This window comes from Suricata suricatta, chromosome 3 (genome assembly GCF_006229205.1).
Source record: "Suricata suricatta isolate VVHF042 chromosome 3, meerkat_22Aug2017_6uvM2_HiC, whole genome shotgun sequence".
In the NCBI taxonomy this organism is placed as follows: domain Eukaryota; kingdom Metazoa; phylum Chordata; class Mammalia; order Carnivora; family Herpestidae; genus Suricata; species Suricata suricatta.
In genome coordinates this window covers 121,561,581-121,582,568 of record NC_043702.1, presented here as the reverse complement: position 1 = coordinate 121,582,568, position 20,988 = coordinate 121,561,581, and the positions used below count along the sequence as shown (strand labels likewise).

At 36.9% G+C, this 20,988-nt stretch overlaps 1 protein-coding gene across 7 annotated transcripts in view; it reads right to left on the bottom strand.

Annotated features, from left to right (window-relative positions):
• Nucleotides 1-20,988, bottom strand: part of DNM3 (dynamin 3) — a 561,021-nt gene that overhangs the window by 350,804 nt on the left and 189,229 nt on the right. For all 7 annotated transcript variants that reach the window (XM_029935046.1, XM_029935043.1, XM_029935044.1 and 4 more), the window contains exons 5-6: nt 3,737-3,835; nt 2,989-3,149 (exon numbers count right to left, since the gene is read on the bottom strand). In XM_029935046.1, coding sequence (XP_029790906.1) covers nt 2,989-3,149; nt 3,737-3,835 — 260 coding nt within the window. The remainder of the gene's footprint in view (nt 1-2,988; nt 3,150-3,736; nt 3,836-20,988) is intronic.

Genomic DNA, 20,988 nt, shown 5'->3' with positions numbered 1-20,988 from the left:
AAGCAAAAGTCTGAATTAAAAGAGGAAAAAGATAATCTTCCTGAATTAGTTAAGTAATAAACCTGGAATCGAAAGAAAGAAATAACAGAAATGCAGATAAAAGAATAATAAATTAAAAGTAAGAGGAATAGCGGAGCCTAGGTGCCTGAGTCAGTTGGGCATCCAACTTTGGCTCATGTTATGATCTCAAGAGTTTGAGCCCCACTTTGGGCTCTCTGTTGTCATCATGGAACCCATTTGAATCCTGTCTCCCCCTCTTTCTGCCTCTCTCTCTCTCAAAAATAATAAACATTTTTTTTAAATAAGGGGAATTAAATATACCTAGACTAAAGAAACCATCTTAATCATTTTTTATGTTTATCTGAGGTTACCTGAATATATCTATTCAACAAATCTATAATTATTTAATTGTTGATAGCTTCTAACTACATTACACCTTTGCCCACAGTATGATGTATGTTATTGCCCAGCATGTGCTATTATTACAGCTCTGAAGCAGAATGTAGAGGACTGCATTCCCAGTGGCAACATCACAAACCACCAAGTCTAAGAGTACCAGTAACCATGAGAAACCTGTCTGACATGTGAGTGGCAAATGATAAAAACATATGGTTTCCACTTTTTGCTTCTCAGGTATCTCAACAGCAAAGCTACACTGTGGACCACTCTTAGCTTTCTAAAACATTTCTTTCCTTGGCTTTTGTGACCCTAGGTCCTCTCAATTTTATCCTAACATTTACAGATGTACCTTCTCCATCTCCTTTGCCAAGTCATAAGCCTCCACTAGACCTGTAACTATCAACATTCCTCAAATATGATTCCTAATCTTCTTTGGACAAAGATTTCTTTCTTAAAGAAATCCTATTCCACTCATAGCTTTAATAAATATCCAAACACCTGTGGCTATCAAGGTATTATCTACAGACCAGACTTTTTATTTTTGCTGCAGGCATATGTACTGGAGCATGAACTTTACTTCTCTTAGATGTGTCAAAGACACCTCAGCCCCAGCATGTCTGAAATTAAGCGCCTAATCTTCCTTTCAGAGTTCTCCATCTTGGTGACTTCATAACAATCTGGGAACTTGGAAGTTACCTTTGACTTCACCTCTCCATCACCCACCAGAGCTAATCTACCACCAAGTTCTCAACTTTCCTAAACAATTCTCAATTCTGCTTTTTTCATCTTCACTGGCCCTAACCAAGATGAAGATTCTATCATTTCTCACTTTAACTCCTAACTTCTTGCCTCTAGTCTCGACCTTCTTACCTGCAACTACCATGATCATTGTTAATCCACAAATACAATTGTGTAATTCGTCTATTCAGATGTCTTAAATGACTTTCTACTGCTCTTAGAATAAGAACAAAAATCTTTAGCTTGCCTACACGCATTACAAAATCCAGCCTCTGCCTACTTCTCCAAATTCGTCTCTTACAACTCACTCCCTCACAACTCATTCACTCCCTCATTCTCTGCTCTCCAGCCATAATGACATCCAATTCCTCAAAAATGTCATGTTCTGTTCTAGTTTTCCACCATAAAAACTGTCCCCCAGGACCAGAGGTATTGGTGCACACAGTGAATCAGCCATAAAAGTATCCTATTTTCAAAAAGTTTGAAGATCCCTGAAGCAATAAAAAAGAAGGTGATTATCCAAGAAATGAGAGATCTTCAGTACAAAATTCATTCAGTTTTCAGTCAACCAGAATCCAATTATGTCATAATTTAAGGGTCATTTGTATTAAAAAATGGCCAATCATATTCTTTCTCTTTTTCTAGTATTCACAACCTAATCTATTTCCATCCTTATCTTCCTAATCATCCTAGTGATTTTCTCTAAGATTTTTTTCAGTTTATTTGTGTTTTTTCTTAGATAAATATAGAAAGGAAAGAAGTAATCTCAAAAGAGTTTAAGAATACTAAATATATTTGTGGAATATTATGGTTTTTGCCTGACAAATCAATGTTCTTTCCCTAAAATATATTCATATTTGTTAAATGACACAACACAGCACCACCTCATGGCTTCCAAATACTCATCTACCCTTAATTAAAAAGCACAAATTTTACATTACTTTACATTATATTACATAAAAATAGAAGTAAACCACTGCTATTTTTTTTAACTTTCTAAAACTTGTTCAATTGTTTTCCCTAAATGGTTCAGGTCCAATGTCACAAGTAGCCTACTATTGTGTTAGTCTCTGCTGACACCTTCCAGGAGCAAACAATCAGAACAAGCAATAATGACTTGATTTACTGACTATTAAAATTCATAAATAAAAGTTAAAGCATATCTTATAATTCTATTTGTGAGAAAAGCTGCTCATCGTTTGGTCATTTTAACTGAAACTCAGGGAGGGAGCCTGCACTCACTAAAGATGATGCTTAACTTCCCCAGGAGATGGAAAATATGTGTAAAAAAAAAAAAGTTAATGTACTGAGGTTTCATGAAAGAAATATATAAGTGCATGGGGTGAGAAGATGGGGGCCCAAGTCTATCTGTGCAGGGAAAGGGGTTAATCTGGAAAAACTTCTAGATGAATGGAGATCAGTGAGCTTATAAGGATGTCTAACTTAAGGAAATCTAAGCTAACTATTACAGATTGACATTTTAAAACCAGATCCCAAGAAATCAACCTTTCAGAAATAAACAAATTTCATTTTTTAAGGTAACTACATATCGTGAGTAAAATGGGTGCTAATGTATACCCTTGTTCACTGTTCCTAAATAAGTGTATACTTCTGCTTTGAGCAGTATTCTTTCAATAACACTAAACATTAATAAATAACATTAAAGTAGATACCACTCACTGAGAACAGTAAGAGTGTGGAACTAAGTATTCATATTCATTTTTAAATTCATATCATTTAAGCTGATTGTCTTATTTTGGGGAAAAGTGAATATTAAAATGAGAAATATGAATTATAATAGTGATTTACATATTTCTTAATTGTTTATGTTGCTTGAGAAAACATTTTTACCTGATTAAGGACTTTCTGCAGGTGTGGGGTCCCCATCCTATCAGCAATATGTCTGTAAGCTGGGTGTGAGAGAAAAAATTTCCTTTCTGCCAACATGGCAGCCTTAATGTCCTTCTTCCCATCTATGTCCTTCTGGCTTCTGTTTACCACCCCCACATAACCTGAAACAGAACACATACAACGGGGTTTAGGATATTTTTTGTTGTTTGTTCTGGGAATATTTCAAGGCTCTTGAAGAGACTGAATAAGAAAGGCAGAATTATTTTTAAGGACTAAAGAATTGAACCCTTTACAAAACTCAGTTTGAGACATCAGTATTTAACAAAGGCTGGTTCATTTGGCTAATGATAATTTCTTAGCATTTACACAATAATGTCTTTTGCCCTTAAAAGCTCTGTACATTTTAATACACTGTCTCTTAGCAGTTTTGTCAGTTGTTGGGCAAGTAAATAAGTCACACTTAGAACAGTATATATTTATGCAGTCTTCGATGAAGATTTATACCCTCCCTTCAAACTCTTTCCTTTTCTGGTTTTCTTATTCCTGTTATTTTAAGAAATAGTTCTCCTATTAGATCATTTTTAACATATCACTTGGGAACATTATGCCACTCCATGAAAATATAACTAATCATGAATACATTATTCCTCACAACTGTGACGCCATAAAGCCAAGCTTCCCATTGGTTTCCCAGTTGCTTCTCTGCCACATCACCAAAGAAGGTCCAGTGTAGGACACGGTACATTACCCCGGCGAAGAGGCAGCAGCTTGTTCTCTAGAACATCCCTGGCATCTGTTCCTTCATCCATAAGATCCAATTTGGTGATGACTCCAATGGTTCTTAAACCTGTATCATAAACAAACCCACTTTATTATACAGTTTGCAGAAGACTAACAAATTGTAGAGACATATATGTCCCAACACTAAATGCAAGATACTCATATTTCTGGTCCTTTTCCTGTTCCTCTCTGTCTTACTTTGTTTCTAACCTATTGCTTTCCCAGTCCAGTGAATTTTGATGTGATGAGCAGGAGAGTTTTGAAATCACCCATCCAGGGGCACCTGGGTGGCTCAGTCAGTTAACCATCCAGCTCTTGGTTTGGGCTCAGGTCATGATCTCATAGTCTGTGAGTTCGAGCCCTGCATCAGGCTCTGTGTTGCCAGCACAGAACTTGCTTGGGATTCTTTCTCTTTCTCTCTCTCTCTCTCTCTCTCTCTCTCTCTCTCTCTCTCTCTCTCCTTCTCTCTGCCCCTCCATCCATCTCTGTCTCTCCCTCAAAAATAAATAAATAGTGGCGCCTGGGTGGCTTAGTTGATTAAGCAGCTGGTTTCAGCTCAGGTCATGATAGCAGTTCATGGGTTCAAGCCCTGCATCGGGCTCTCTGCTGACAGCTCAGAGCCTGGAGCCTGCTTCAGATTCTGTATCTCCTTCTCTCTCTCTCTCTCTCTCTCTCTCTGTTACTCCCTGGCTCATGCTCACTCACTCTCTCTCTCAAAAATAAACATTTAAAAAAAATTTTAATGTAAAATTTGTATTAAAAAATAATAAACAAACAGTTAAAACAAAATAAAATAAAACCACCCATCCATAATATCACCATGATAATTTTAAATATATGAGTTTATTTTTGTACTGTGTATAAAATTATACACTTAAAATTTTCCTCCAAGGTACTGCACACGATATAGGCGCTTTGATTTTTTTATTTTAAAAACAAACAAGTAGGCTACCCATGGACCAAAGAAGAGTGTGTCATAAACCACAGCTTATTATTGATCCAGTTCTGAGCACGTGACAAACAAATTATATGAAAATTAGGTATAGGATAGTGTCATCACCAAAAATAAAGTTTCAAGTCTCACAGCATGCCCTATTACTTAGAAAAAGAAATATGAATAAATGGAAATAAGACCAAACTAGGAATCCTGAGGCCTGGATTCTAGTCTCAAGGCAAGTCACTTAACTCTTTTCTCTGGGTCTCGGTTTTCCTCAGCTGTAATATAAAGAGTTGCAAACCATAATTTCCAAGGTATCTTTCAGTAATAAAATAATGTAAAAACCTACATATTTTATGTAGCACACCAAATACATTGTCTTTGCCCATTTCTCCCTTCACTGGTTAAAATGAACAATATTTGCCTAGTGATTCAAATATTTAAGTGCATTCTTTGGACTCCCAGTTAAACAGGATAAACTGAACACACACCTTTATCTTTTTACCTGAAAGCACGCTAAAATGGCTTTTATTAGGAATCAGATTTGGCAAAGATGAAGTCAAACTTTCACTTTTTGCAAAAACATGGTATTCTACATGGAAAACCCAATAGACTCCAACAAAAGTCTGCTAGAACTGATCTGTGAATTCAGCAGTTGCAGGGTACAAAATCAATGTACAGAAATCAGTTGCATTTTTATACACCAATGATAAAGCAACAGAAAGAGAAATCAAATACCATAAAATACCTAGGAATAAAGCTAACCAAAGATATAAAAGACCTGTATGCTGAAAACTATAGAAAACTTATGAAGGAAATTGAAGAGGACACAAAGAAATGGAAAAAATATTCCATGCTCATAGATTGAAAGAATAAATATTGTTAAAATGTCAATAATACCCAAAGCAATCTACACATTCAATGCAATCTCAATCAAACTTGCAGCAACATCCTTCTCAAAGCTAGAACAAACAATCCTAAAGTCTGTATGGAATCACAAAGACCCCGAATAGCCAAAGTAATATTGAAGAAGAAAACCAACCAAAGTGGGAGGCATCACAATCTCAGACTTTAGCCTCTACTACAAAGCTGTGAATCATAAACATAGTATAGTATTGACACAAAAACAGACACATAGACCAATAGAATAGAATAGAGAACCCAGAATTAGACCCACAAATGTATGGCCAATTAATCTTTGACAAAGCAGGAAAGAGAATCCAATGGAAAAAAGACAGCCTCTTTAACAGATGGTGCTGGGAGAACTAGATAGCAACATGAAGAAGAATGAAACTAGACCACTTTCTTACACCACATACAAAAGAAAACTCAAAATGGATCAAGGACCTGAATGTGAGATAGGAAAGCATCAAAACTCTAGAGGAGAAAGCAAGCCTCTTTGACCTTAGCCACAGCAATTTCTTTCTTGACACATCTCAAAAGGCAAGGGAATCAAAAGCAAAAATGAACTATTGAGACCTCATCAAGATAAAAAGCTTCTTCACTGCAAAGGAAACAATCAACAAAACTAACAGGCAACCGATGGAATGAGAAAAGATAGTTGCAAATGACGTATCAGATAAAGAGCTAGTATCTAAAATCTATAAGGAACTCACCAAACTCAACACCTGAAAAACAAATAATCCAGAAATGGGCAGAAGAAATGAACAGACACTTCTCCAAAGAGGACATCCAGATGGCCAACAGACACATGAAATGATGCTCAAGGTCACTCATCATTAGGGATACACAAATCAAAACCACACTGAGATACCACCTCACACCAGTCAGAGTGGCTAAAATGAACAAATCAGGAGCCTATAGATGCTGGCAAGGATGTGGAGAAATGGGCACCCTCTTACACCATTGGTGGGAATGTAAACTGGTACAGCCACTCTAGAAAAACCTCTGGTGGAGGCTCCTCAAATAATTAACAATAGAACTCCCCTAAGACTCAGCAATAGCACTGTTAGGAATTTACCCAAGGGATACATGAGTGCTGATGCATAGGGGCACATGTACCCAAATATTCATAGCAGCACTTTCAACAATAGCCAAATCATGGAAAGAGCCTAAATGTCCATCAACTGATAAATGGATCAAGAAGATGTGGCTTATCTATACAATGGAATACTACAGGGCAATGAGAAAGAATGAAATTTGGCCATTTGTAACATCATGGATGGAACTCGAGGGTATTACCCTAAGTGAAATAAGTCAGGCCGAGAAAGATAGATATCATATGTTTTTACTCATATGTGGAATAGGAGAAACTTAGGGGGAAAAATAGTTAAGGAGAGGGAGGAAAGAAAACCACAAGAGACTCTTAAATACTGACAGCAAACTGAGGGTTGATGGGGAGTAGAGGGAGAGGGGGAAATGGGTGATGGGCATGAAGGAGGGCACTTGTTGGGATGAGCACTGGGTGTTATATGGAAACCAACTTGACAATGTGCTATATTAAAAAATAATAATAATAAAAATAAATAAAATGTTTTTTATTAGGCAAGCTATGGTTTTCCAAGCTTTACATGTCTTAAATAATTTACTCCAAAAAATGTTTAATTATAAAAAGGACTCTAACTACTATTTTTTTAAGATGAGGAAACGAAGGCAGGAAGAGATTAAGTAACTTTCCCAAAGTCATACATGGGTCTAGGCATCCAGAACACATGCAATATACTGCTTCTCACAATAAAAAGAATTTTAAAAATATAAAAGCTTTAAAACAAGGAAGTCCAAGAAAATGGGAGAGAACGAAGAAAAATTTTGAAATTGGAAACCCACAGGATGACTGCTAATTAACTTAACAGACTAGAGTAAGAGGAAAACTGCATCCAAGAGAGCCAATGACAGGAGAAGCCCAGAAGCTGGCTAATGTACATCACAGCCTCTCAGAAAGGTTCAGCTCTGACAATAATGGAGAGCAGTGGTGGCAGTTGAGGCTGAAAACAAGAGCTCTGGATGAAAGCAGTGAGATTTCCATGGATAACATAGCTAAGAGCCACACCCTGGCCCATCCTGGCAGGAGAGTGCAGATTTACTCTCTGGAAACACTGAACTATGGAAAAAGGAACTAATGGGAACCTGGCCCAGTTAGAGGGCATCAGGTATTAAAAGAGGGTGATTAAATAAAATTCCACACTGAATGCAAGACCTCTCCCCTAGTTAGAGTTTAAGAAAAAGCTGGATGGCAGAATTTAACCCCCCAAGCAGGAGATTTGAGCAACTCTGTCTGGGGAAATTAACAATTCTAAAAGGAAAACATAGATATTGAAATTCTATAGGAATTCCAATCAAGACAGCCCAATAAATTATCCTACTGCAAAGCCTATAACTCCTTTAGTCAAGCACACCCAGATAGAGTTTCCAATCACCTATTACTATTTCATTTTAGAATATAAATCAGTAAGTGTAGATTATTATCTGTCATCATACAAACATTTTATTATTGATTATATTCCTTATGCTGTATTTTCATCCCTGTGACTTATTTTATTATTCTGTGATTATATATAATTGTAGAATCACTATATTGTACATCTGAAACTAATATAATATGTCAAATATGCTTTGACAAAAAAATTAAAATTAAAAAAATTTAAATGTGAATGGATAGTCAAGGAGAGTCTTTGAGACAAAACAAACAAATGTAAAACAGAACTGAAGGAAACAAAGATAATACAAAACATAGAAGAAAACTTTGTTATTTTTATTAATATCCTCAGAAAGAAAGAAGAGGTCATTGCATTCATTGGATAAGAATAGAATGTCATAAAAGGAAACATTCAAACAAACCAAAGGGATTCTCAGTAACTAAAATTATGAGTAGAAATTTTGTAAAATGTTAGTTGAATGGTTAGAGTACCAAGTTAGAAACTCTTCCAGAAAACAAAAGAAACAGAAGTAATAGAAAGGAAAAACTTGTTTAAAACGAGAGAAATAATCCAGAAGATCCAATATCTGAATAACTGACATTCTAGGAAAACCGAGAAGATGAAACAAATAATTGGTGAGGAGGGGATATATTATTTAAGAAAATATCTTATAAGTGAAAGATGAAATTATGCATTGAATGAATGCATCAAGTGTCCAACACAATATGAAAAACACATACAATATAGCATATCGGTATAAGATTTCAAACACTGGCAACAAATGAAATATCCTAATAAACTCCTAAAGAAGATAAGGTGAGAGTGACAAAAGAATGCCTGGGAATCATTATAGGATCGGTCTTCCCAGCAACAAACTGGAAACTAAAACTCAATAGCGGTGTTTCCAAAATTCTGAGGGTAAAACTATTTCTAGCCTGGAATTCCAAACTATCAATAAATGTGACAGTAAAAAAAAAAAAAAGATATATTCGGACTTCTAAAATACTTATTAAAATAGACTTATTAAAATACTTTACTTCCCTCTCTCTTTTTCTTCGGAAACTACTAAATGGTATGTTCCACTAAACATGGAAAGCAAACTGACAGAGAATTAAATAAGAGATCCAGGAGGGAAGAAATATAATATAAACAAGAAAAGAAGGGAATTTTCAGGATGGTGTAGATCTCAGTACTAGGCCAGAACAATCAATGTCTGTTAGAATGAGAGGGTGAAGGTTACTGAAAAATTGTGTTTCTCCACCAAGAAAAAAACCTGAAAGTGACAGAATGCTTAATGCCTACAATTTTTAAAGGTATTAAAAGATGTAGGCTCCTAAAGGAGAGGCTGGAAAAACACCAGTGAGGGATATATAGAAGAACAAAGAGAGAAACAACTATCAGCCTTGAAGACCACAATATCATGTAAGAAAGGTAATGTAATCATAATTTACACAAGGCTCAGCTGCAAATGATTTTTTCAGAATCATAAATATCTAAATATTTGGGCTCTTTCCATACTTTGGCTATTGTTGATAGTGCTGCTATAAACATTGGGGGTACATATGCCCCTTCGAAACAGTATACCCATATCCCTTGGATAAATTCCTAGTAGTGCAATTGCTGGGTAGTAGGATAGTTCTATTTTTAATTTTTTTAGGAACGTCCATACTGTTTTCCAGAGTGGCTGCACTTTCCTCTTTCTCTTCATCCTAACCAATGTCCATTGGTACCTGAGTTGTTAATGTTAGCCATTCTGACAGGTGTGAGGTGGTATCTCATTGTGGTTTTGATTTGTATTTCCCTGATGATAAGTGATGTTGAGTATTTTTTCATGTGTCAGCTGGCAATCTCGATGTCTTCTTTGGAGAAGTATCTATCCATGTCTTTTGCCCATTTCTTCACAGGATTATTTGTCTTTTGGGTGTTGAATTTGATAATTTCTCTATAGAATTTGGATACTAACCCTCTATTTGATATATCATTTGCAATCTTGCATATCTTCTCCCATTCTGTCAATTGCCTTTTAGTTTTGTTGATTGTTTCCTTCACTGTGCAGAAGCTTTTTATTTTGTTGAGGTCCCAATAATTCATTTTTGCTTTTGTTTCCCTTGTCCCCAAAGATGTGTTGAGTAAGAAGTTGCTACAGCCAAAGTCAAAGAAGTTTTTTCCTGCTTTCTGCTCTAAGGTTTTGGTGGTTTCTCATCTTACATTTAGGTCTTTCATCCATTTTGAGTTTGTTTTTCTGTATGGTGTAAGAAAGTGGTCCAGTTTCACTTTTCAGCATGTCACTGTCCAGTTTTCCCAGCACCACTTGCTGAAGAGACTGTCTTTATTTCATTGTATATTCTTCCCTGCTTTGTCAAAGATTAGTTGACTGTACATTTGTAGGTCCATTTCTGGGTTCTCTATTCTATTCCATTGATCTAAATGTCTGTTTTTGTGCCAGTACCATACTGTCTTGATAATTATAGTAGTCCACAATTGTGATGCCTCCTTTAGTTTTCTTTTTCAAGACTGCTTTGCTATGCAGGGTCTTTTCTGGTTCCATACAAATTTTAGGATTATTTGTTTTAGCTCTGTGAAGAATGCTCGTGTTATTTTTGTTTCCATATATTTTTTATTTTTTTCTTTAATTCCTGGTTGACCCATTCATTCTTTAGTAGGATGTTCTTTAACTTCCATGCATTTGGAGGTTTTCCAAACTTTTTCCTGCTGATGATTTCAAGTTTCATAGCATTGTGATCTCAGTTCTTTTATATTTATTGAGGGCTGTTTTGTGACCCAGAATGTGATCTATATTGGGGAATATTCCATACACACTGGAGAAGAATGTGTGTTCTGTTGTTTTAGGATGAAAAGTTCTGAATATATCTATCAAGTCCATCTGGTCCAGTGTATCATTCAGGGCCATTGTTTCTTTATTGATATTCTGTCTAGATGATCTGTTCACTGCTGTAAGTGAAGTATTAAAGTACCCTGCAATTACTACATTCTCATGTTTGTGACTGTGATTCTGTCTCAGATTGCTTATGTTTGTGATTGTTTTATATATCTGGGCACTTCTGAATTCAGTGCATAAACATAATTGTTAGCTCTTCTTGATGAATAGACCCCATAATTATGACATAATGCCCTCTTTATCTCTTGTTACAGCCTTTAGTTTAAATCTAGTTTGTCTGATATAAGTATGGCTACTCCAGCTTTCTTTTGACTTCCAGTAACATGATAGATGGTTCTCCATCCCCTCACTTTCAATCTGAAGGTGTCCCCAGGTCTAAAATGCATCTCTTGTAGACAGGAAAAGGATGGGTCTTGTTTTTTCATGCATTCTGATAACCGATGTCTTTTCATTGGAGCATTTAGTCCATTTACATTCAGTGTTATTATTGAAAGATATGGGTTTGGAGTCATTGTGTTATCTATAGGGTTCATGTTATAGTGACTTCTCTGGTCCTTTGTGGTCTTTGCAACATTCCACTCACAGTGTCCTCCTTAGGATCTCTTCTAAGGCTGGTTTAGTGGTGATGAACTCCTTCAGTTTTTGTTTATCTGGGAAAACCTTTATCTCTCCTTCTATTCTGAATGGCAATCTTGCTGGATATAGGATTCTTGACTGCATATTTTTCCTATTCAGCACATTGAAAATTTCTTGCCAGTCCTTTCTGGCCTGCCAAGTTTCAGTAGATAGGGCTGCTACTACCCTGATGTGTCTACCCTTGTAGATTAGGGCCTCTTCGTCCCTAGCTGCTTTCAGAATTCTCTCTTTATCTTTGTGTTTTGCCAGTTTCGCTGTGATATGGGTCATGCAGAATATTGATTCAAGTTATGTCTGAAGGGAGTTCTCTGTGCCTCTTGGATTTCAATGTCTGTTTCCTTCCCCAGATTGGGGAAGTTCTCAGCTATGATTTGTTCAAGTAACCCTCTGCCCCTTTCTCTCTTCTTCTGGAACTCCTATGACACAGATATTATTCCATTTCATTGAATCACTTAGTTCTCTAATTCTTCTCTCATGGTCTGGAATTTTTTTTCTCTTTTTCTCAGCTTCATCTTTTTCCATAATTTTATCCATGTATTCTCCCCTCTGCCTCTTTAATCCTCGCTGTCACTGTCTCTAGTTTATTTTGCACCTCATTTACAACATTTTTTGATTCATCGTGACTATTTTTTAGTTCCTTGATCTCTGCAGCAATAGAGTCTCTGCTGTCTTCTATGCTTTTTCAAGCCCAGTGATTAATCTAATGACTTTTATTCTAAATTCTTGTTCAGTCATATCGTTTATATCTGTTTTGATCAATTCTTTACTGTCATTTCTTCCTGGAATTGCTTTTGAGGAAAATTCTTCTGTTTCTTCATTTTGGCTAGTTTTCTGTCCCTTATGTGTTTTACCAGGTTGCTATATGCCCTGTACGTGTGAGCCCTACTATATTAAAGAGAGATCATACACTGTCTAGGACCTGGCCCTTCAGGGTGTGTGTTTTGGAGAGTGTTACTTGCTCTCTGTTGTTGTGATTTTGGTTACTTTATCTCCCTACTCGTAGTGATGTTTTGGACCCTCCAGCAGGTATGCTTTGATTTTTTTCATTGAAGTAGCCCTGGAAAGGGAAACAAACAGACAGACGAAAAACAAACAGAAAATAAAAACAAACACACTAACAAACAAAAAACCAAAAAACCAGAAACACCAGCTACAAGTAAACAACAGGGTGGAAGTAGTGCAGAAGAGGCCTTTTCTCAAACCAAGAGAGAAATGACAGGGGCAGGGAAAAAGAAAAGAAAACAAAAATTGGCCAAAGAAACTATACAGCTTAATTCACAGAGAGAGAAAGGAATATAAAGAAGAAGGAAGGGAAATATAAAATAAAATGAAATTGACCAGAGAAACTATATGGCTTAATCCAGAGAGAAAGGAAAATAAAGGAGATGTAGAACATGCATAAAGAGAATAGATTAAATATGTCTGCTTAAACAAATAAGAGTAACCAGACTAGAGGAGGAAAGATATAAGAAGGAGAAAAGGAAGGAAGAATATATCTATATAATAAGATTGTCTGAGAATTAAGTCAGGCAATGCAACAGCGCTGGTCTGGAGGAGGGGCTGTCTGGTTTGTCAGTGTCAATCTCACTCCAGTAGGCAAGCAGTTACCAGGCAGAGAGGGGCATGCTTCGTGTAGGCAGGTCCAGCCTACACTGTGGGCCTGGGGCCCTGTTCCCTGAGGCTCCAGCTTTGTGGTGGGGAGAAAAATGGCAACACCCCAGTCTCTCCTTCACGGACCCAGTATCCCAAACCACTCTGTTCAGGCGTCCTCACTGTGCCACCAGCACAAACAATGTGGTTTGTCCCACTCCACCAACTCTTGTGCCTCCCTGGATCTTGGTGGGATTTAAACCCAATGTCTTAATGATTCCCACTCCGTGTGTCCCAGTTCCAGACAAGAGCTGCCCTACTACCTCAGAGTGCCATGCGTGAGGTTTGTCCCCCTTCGCCAACTCCTGCACCTCCCTGGTGCTCAGCTGGAACTTAAACCTCATTGTCTGTACGGTTCCCACTCTGCCCTCCCTGGTTTTGGGGAAGTGCTTCTCTGCATTATCTGATATACCGTCCCTGGCTGGAGGGCACAGGCAGTCTTTGCCTTTTGAATGGTTATACACTGTTTTCCCACAGTACTCCAGGAAAGGGATAGCTTTTTCCCACTGTGGACTGCACCTCTGAACTAGTTACTGAGCCTGGGGTGGGCTCCCCTCCTCCCCAGGTGCGTGATCAGGGCAACTGGCCCCAGTCAGGAGAGAGCCCTGCAGTTGGAGATTGGGCCTTATTCCATCCTGGTTCATGGTTTTTCTCTTGTCCAAATACAGTCTTACGCTTTCCCAGCCTCTCTTTCTCCTCCCTTTGTCTCTCCGCAGAAGGGGATCCCTCCCCTCCATTCCTCTGACACCCATTTTATCTCTCCTAGTTCATAATCACACACCTATGGTCCATCAGGTTGTCTTAGTGGGTCCCCGGAGGCACTTCTGTCACTTTGCTGCTTAGACTCTTGGAGTTCAGTCCTTTGGCCTCAACACTGCTGTGTTTGAGAGAAGAGGGAACTTTGGGTCCCTTTATTTGTCATGTTGGCCCCTCCCCACTGGTAATCTTTTAGTTTTACATGTAGATAAGCAGGCAGAGATGATATAACTTACTTGCCAAATAAGAGGGCTAATCATATGTAGAATCTAGCTAAGAATTGGGAGGCAAAAAAATACGGTAATTAAAAATGGAAGGGGGGCACCTGGGTGGCTCAGTCAGTTAAGCGTCTGACAGGCTCAGGTCATGATCTCACAGCTCATGAGTTTAAGCCCCACGTCAGGCTCTGTGTGACAGCTTGGAGCCTGGAGTCTGCTTTGGATTCTGTCCCCCTCTCTCACTGCCCCTACCCTGCTCACTTTTGCTCACTCGCTCTCTCTCTCTCGAAATAAGTAAATATTTAAAAAATTTAAAAAAATAAAATTAGGTTGCCTGGATTCCACACCCTATAGTCTGTAAGCCTTTAGGGAAACATGCTTTTCCTCTCCCAATCTCACTTCCTCATCTGTGTAATTAAGAAGATAATAGTACCTATTTCATAGAGTTGTTTCAAGTGTATGTCCACCACATAATCAAGACTCAATACATGGTCTCTATTATTATTTTTATCTGAGTCTTTAGATTCCCAGTGAAGTGCTTTGAAAACATGCTGCCTTTGAATGTCTTCTGGCAATGACTTTTTGAATATAGGTCTTGAGTCCACCAGCAGGAGTTCATTGATTATTTTAAGCTTCCTATTTGTATAACTAAACATGAAAATAATCTCCTTTGCTATCTCCTTTGCAGTACACTGCTAAGCATAGACTTCTCTGCCTTTGCAGAAATAAATGAATAGTAAAAAGACTTCTAAAATTTCGCTTTTATTTTTATTACATTATAATATACATAACTTAGAAAAAATCAATTCCAAAGGTGCTTAACAAAGGCTATTAGTCCCTTGCCTACTCCTCCTGACTCTTGATTACTGATTTCTAGAGGCTATTACTGTCAATCCTTTTAGCTTTCTTTTGGTTTTATGTCCATATTTCTATGGAATCTGTTTATACTAGTATTTCTTGATTTTTATTTTTAGATATTCACTTTTGACTCCCTACTGTGCATAAGGGTTTAGCTGTCTTAAATCTCTCTCCCATACCCACTTATACTAACCATACATATATACACTTGCCTTCCTGTGTTCTACTAATATGGATAGTATTGGATGGATGAATGGATATAGAAGATGTGGTATATGTATATACAATGAAGTATTTACTTCACAGTCAAAAAGAATGAAATCTTGCTATTTGCAACTACGTGGATGGAACTACAGGGTATTGTGCTAAGCGAAATTAGTCCAAAAAAGACAAACATGATATGATTTCATTCATGTGAGGACTTTAAGACAGAGAACCAATGACCATAAGGGAAAGGAAGCAAAAATACTATAAAAACAGGGAGGGGGACAAAACATAAGAGACTCTTAAATATGGAAAACAAACAGGGTTACTGGAGGGGTTGTGGAAAGGGGGATGGACTAAACAAATAAGGGGTATTAAGGAATCTACTTCTGAAATCATTGTTGCACTATATGCTAACTAACTTGTATGTAAATTTTAAAAATTATACACACACACACACACACACACACACACACACAAATGAAAATTAAAACAAAACAATCCAAACCCTTTGGGATACAGTAAAGGCAGTCTTAAGAGAAAAATACATTGCAATCCAATGTATTGGATTTCACAAGAAACAAGAAAAATCCCAAATACAAAATCTAACAGCACCCCTAAAGGAACTAGACGCAGAACAACAAAGAAACCCCAAAGCCAGCAGAAGAGAAAAAATAAAGATCAGAGTGGAAATAAACAATTTAGAATCCAAAAAACCCCCTGAAAAACAAAAATCAAACCAGTAGAACAGATCAATAAAACTAAGAATTAGTTTTTTGAAAAAATAAACAAAATTAATAATCCCCTAGCAAGACTTCTCAGAAAAAAAAAGAGGGACAACCCAAATAGATAAAATCACAAATGAAAATGGTGTTATCACAATCAATCCCTCAGACATATAAGCAATTATAAGAGAATACTATGAAAAATTATATGCCAACAAACTGGACAACCAGGAAAAAACAGACAAATTCCACCCACACACTACCAAAACTCAAATGGGAAGAAATAAGAAATTTGAACAGACCCACAACTAGTGAAGAAATTGAATCAGTTATCAAAAATCTCCCAACAAGTAAGAGTCCTAGGCCAGATGGCTTCCCAGGGGAATTCCACCAGACATTTAAAACAGACCTAATACCCATCCTTCTCAAGTTATTCCAAAAAACAGAGATAGAAGGAAAACTTCCAGACTCATTGTAAGAAGCCAGTATTACCTTGATTCCCAAACCAGACAGAGACCCCACAAAGAAGAATTATAGGACAATATGCCTAATGAACATGGATGCAAAAATTCTCATCAAGATGCTAGCAAATCGAATTCAACAGCATATAAAAAGAATTATTCACCATGATCAGGTGGGATTCATTCCTGGGCTACAGGGCTGGTTCAATATTTACAAACGAACCGATGTGATACATCACATTAATAAAAGAAAGGATAAGAACCATATGATCCTGTCAATAGATGTAGAAAAAGCATTTCACAAAATACAGCATCCTTTCTTAATAAAAAGCCTCAAGAAAGTCAGTATAGAAGGAACATACTTAAACATCATAAAAGCCATATATGAAAAACCCATACCCAATATCAATGTCAATGGGGAAAAACTGAGAACTTTCCCCCTGAGATCAGGAACATGACAGAGATGTCCACTCTCACCACTGTTGTTTAACATAGTGCTGGAAGTCCTAACATCAGCAACCAGACAAGAGAGATGAAATAAAAAGGCATCAAAATTGGCAAAGAAAAAGTTAAACTTTCACTTTTCACAGACATGATAATCTACATGGAAAACCTGAAAGACTCCACCAGAAGTCTGCTAGAACTGATCTGTAAATTCAGCAAAGTCACAGGGTACAAAATCCATGTACAGAAATAGGTTACATTTTAAACACCAATAGTGAAGCAACAGAAAGAGAAATCAAGAAACTAATCCCATTCACAATTGCGCCAAGAACTGTAAAATACCTAGGTATAAAGCTAACCAAAGATATAAAAGATCTGTATGCTGAAAACTATAGAAAACATATGAAGGAAATTGAAGAAAACCCAAAGAAATGGAAAAACATTCCATGCTCATGGATTGGAAGAATATTGTTAAAATGTCAATAGTACCTGAAGCAACCTACACATTCAGTGCAATCCCAATCAAACTTGCAGCAGCATCATTCTCAAAGCCAGAACAAAATATCCTAAAATTTGAATGGAACCACAAAAGACCCCAAATAGCCAAAGTAATATTGAAGAAGAAAACCAAAGTGGGAGGCATCACAATCCCAGACTTTAGCCTCTACTACAAAGCTGTAATCATCAAGACAGTATGGCATTGGTAGAAAAACAGACACACAGACCAATGGAATAAAAAAGAGAACCCAGAATTGGACCCACAAATAAATGTATAGCCAACTAATCTTTGTCAAAACAGGAAAGAGTATCCAATGGAAAAAAAGACAGTCTCTTTACTGAATCATGCTGAGAAAACTAGACAGCAACATGCAGAAGAATGAAACTAGACCACTTTCTTACACATACACAAAAATAAACTCAAAATAGATCAAGGACCTGAATGTGAGACAGGAAAGCATCAAAACCCTAGAGGACAAAGCAGGCAACAACCTCTTTGACCTCAGCTGTAGCAATTCCTTGCTTGACACATCTCCAAAGGCAAGGGAATCAAAAACAAAAATGAACTTTGGGACTTCATCAAGATAAAAAGCTTCTGCACTACAAAGGAAATAATCAACAAAACTAAAAGGCACCTGATGAAATGGGGAAAGATATTTGCAAATGGCATATCAGATAAAGGGCTAGTATCCAAAATCTATAAAGAACTTACCAAACTCAACACCTGAGAAACAAATAATCCAGTGAGAAATGGGCAAAAGACATGAATAGACATTTCTCCAAAGAAGACATCCAGATGGTCAACAGACACATGAAACGATGCTCAACATCACTCATCATCAGGGAAATACAAATCAAAGCCACACGGGGATAACACCTCACACTGGTCAGAGTGGTGAAAATGAACAACTCAGGAAAATACAGATGCTGGCAAGGATATGGAGAAATAGGAACCCTCTTGCACTATTGATAGGAATGCAAACTAGTGCAGCCAGTCCAGAAAACAGTGTGGAGGTTCCTCAAGAAAGTAAAAACAGAACTATCCTACTACCCAGCAATAGCACTACTAGGAATTAATCCAAGGGATACAGGAGTACTGATTTATAAGGGCACATGTACCCCAATGTTTATAGCAGTGCATTCAACAATAGCCAAATTATGGAAAGAGCCTAAATGTCCATCAACTGATGAATGGATCAAGAAGATGTGGTATATATATACAATGGAATACTACTTGAGAAGGAATGAGAAGGAATGAAATCATGCCATTTGCAACATCATGGATGGAATTGGAAGGTATTATGCTAAGTGAAATAAGTCAATCAGAGTAGGACAGATATCATACTTTTTCACTCATATGTGGATTTTCAGAAACTTAACAGAAGACCACAGGGAAAAGGAGGGAGAAAAAATAGTTACAGAGAGGGAGGGAGACAAACCATAAGAAACTTAAAGGTGGATAGGGGTGGTGAGGGAGAGGGGGAAATGGGTAATGGGCATTGAGGGGGGCATTTGTTGGGATGAGCACTAGCTATTGTATGAAAGCACTGAACCATGAGAATCACCCCAAAAACCAAGAGCACAGTCTACACACTGTATGTTAGCCAATGTGACAATAAATTACCTTAAAATATACATATATGTATATATGTATATGTATATACACACACACACACATATAAAAGATTACCTAGATGTCTTTCAAATCCAGAATTCTCAGAAGGAGAATAATTTCCAGATTTAGAGGAGGTTATATACAGCAATAAGTAAAGAGTATTTTAATAAAATTCTTGACCTCCAACTAAAAGAAAAATAAAAATAAATTAAGAGCTGATGAAAAATGTGGGATACTGTGTTTCAATTATGTTTCTCTTCAGTAAAGAATAGACATAATGATGAGTGCTAATAAATCTTGATAAAGACCTTGAGAAGACAAAAAGACACTTCAAAACTCTGTATCTTATATAGCATGGAGGCTAAAAGCACTCACTCAAGGATCAGATTGTTCAGGTTCAATTGTTTGGGGCATTAGTGCCTCTTATTAGCTCCAAGACATTAGTATCCTCATCAGGTATAACCACATCTATGGGGTAATCATCCATCACAGTATATATTTGATGTCTGGGATAATTATTAATTACATCCCTTTAACTCTTGAAAGGCTTCAAACAGAAGAATACGTTGTATGTTGACTCTAACTCATCAATAAAATGAGAAAATAACAAACCAATGTTTTAAAATGAAATACCAGGAATTCCACCTTCTGGTAGAGCATGTACAAAGATTGGAAGTTGCCCTTGTGCCTTAACAAGTGGACAATTGAAAAATCAACAGCTCTTCTTAGATTATTCAGAGAAGTGAGGTCACAGAGCAAACCATTGCCACCAAAATTTGGAGAGGCAAATAGATAAATACAGAGAATTGTAACTTACTAGAGCAGAAATCCACAAGCAATTTCTGTGGGAATCAGTGCCTGAGTAGGAAAACCTAAACTGTAATTGATGAATTTCTGGAATCTCAATGAGTTACAAAGTGCAAGGAGACCTAGTCATAAGATACATCCAGACTTTTTCTGGGTTTTATCTCCAGAAGCTCCCCCCAGGTTCTCATTGTGAATATCTGAGAAAAATCCCCTTGTGCATCAGACAGAGGGAGAAAACAAACTACCTTATGTTAAAATGGGTGAAACACCTGAGCAGCACCTCACCAAACAAGATGGCAAGTACATATATGAAAAGATGTTCCACAGCATGTCATTAGGGAATTGCAAATTAAAACAACAGTGAGATATCACTGAACATTTATTAAAATTGCCCAAACCCAAAACACTGACAACATCAAATGTAGGCAAGGATACGGAGTACCAAGAACACTAATTCATTGCTACTAAGAATGCAAATTGTACAGACATTTTCAAAAATAGTTTCTTACAAAACTAAATAAACTCTTACTATGTGATACAGTAATTGCACTCTTTGTTATTTACCCAAAGGAACTGAAAACATGTCCACATAAAAACTTGCACACAGATGTTTATAGCAGATTTATTTTTAATTTCCAAAACTTGGAAGCAACCAAGATGTCTTTCTGTACATGGATAGATAAAGAAACTGTGGCACAACAAGACGATGGAATATTACTCAGCGCTGAAAAGAAATGAGCAATCAAGCCATAAAAAAGACATTCAGGAACTTTAAATTCATATCACTAAGTAAAAGAAGCCAATATGAAAAAGCTACAAAGTGTATATTTTCAATTATATGACATTCTTGGAAAGACCAAAGTATGGAAAAAGCCAGGGATTATGGGAGGCAGGGATAAAAAGGTGCAGCACAGAGTATTTTTAGGGCAATGAAAATTATTCTATATATTACAGTGGTTGATACATATCATTACACATTTGCCAAAACCCATAGAATATATACCACCAAAAATGAACCCTAATGTCAACTGTGAACTATGAGTCATAGTGAAATTACTCCCTTGTAGAGTGATTCTATTTTTAAGTTTTTGAAGAACCTCCATACCGTTTTCCACAGTGGTTGCACCAGTTTGCA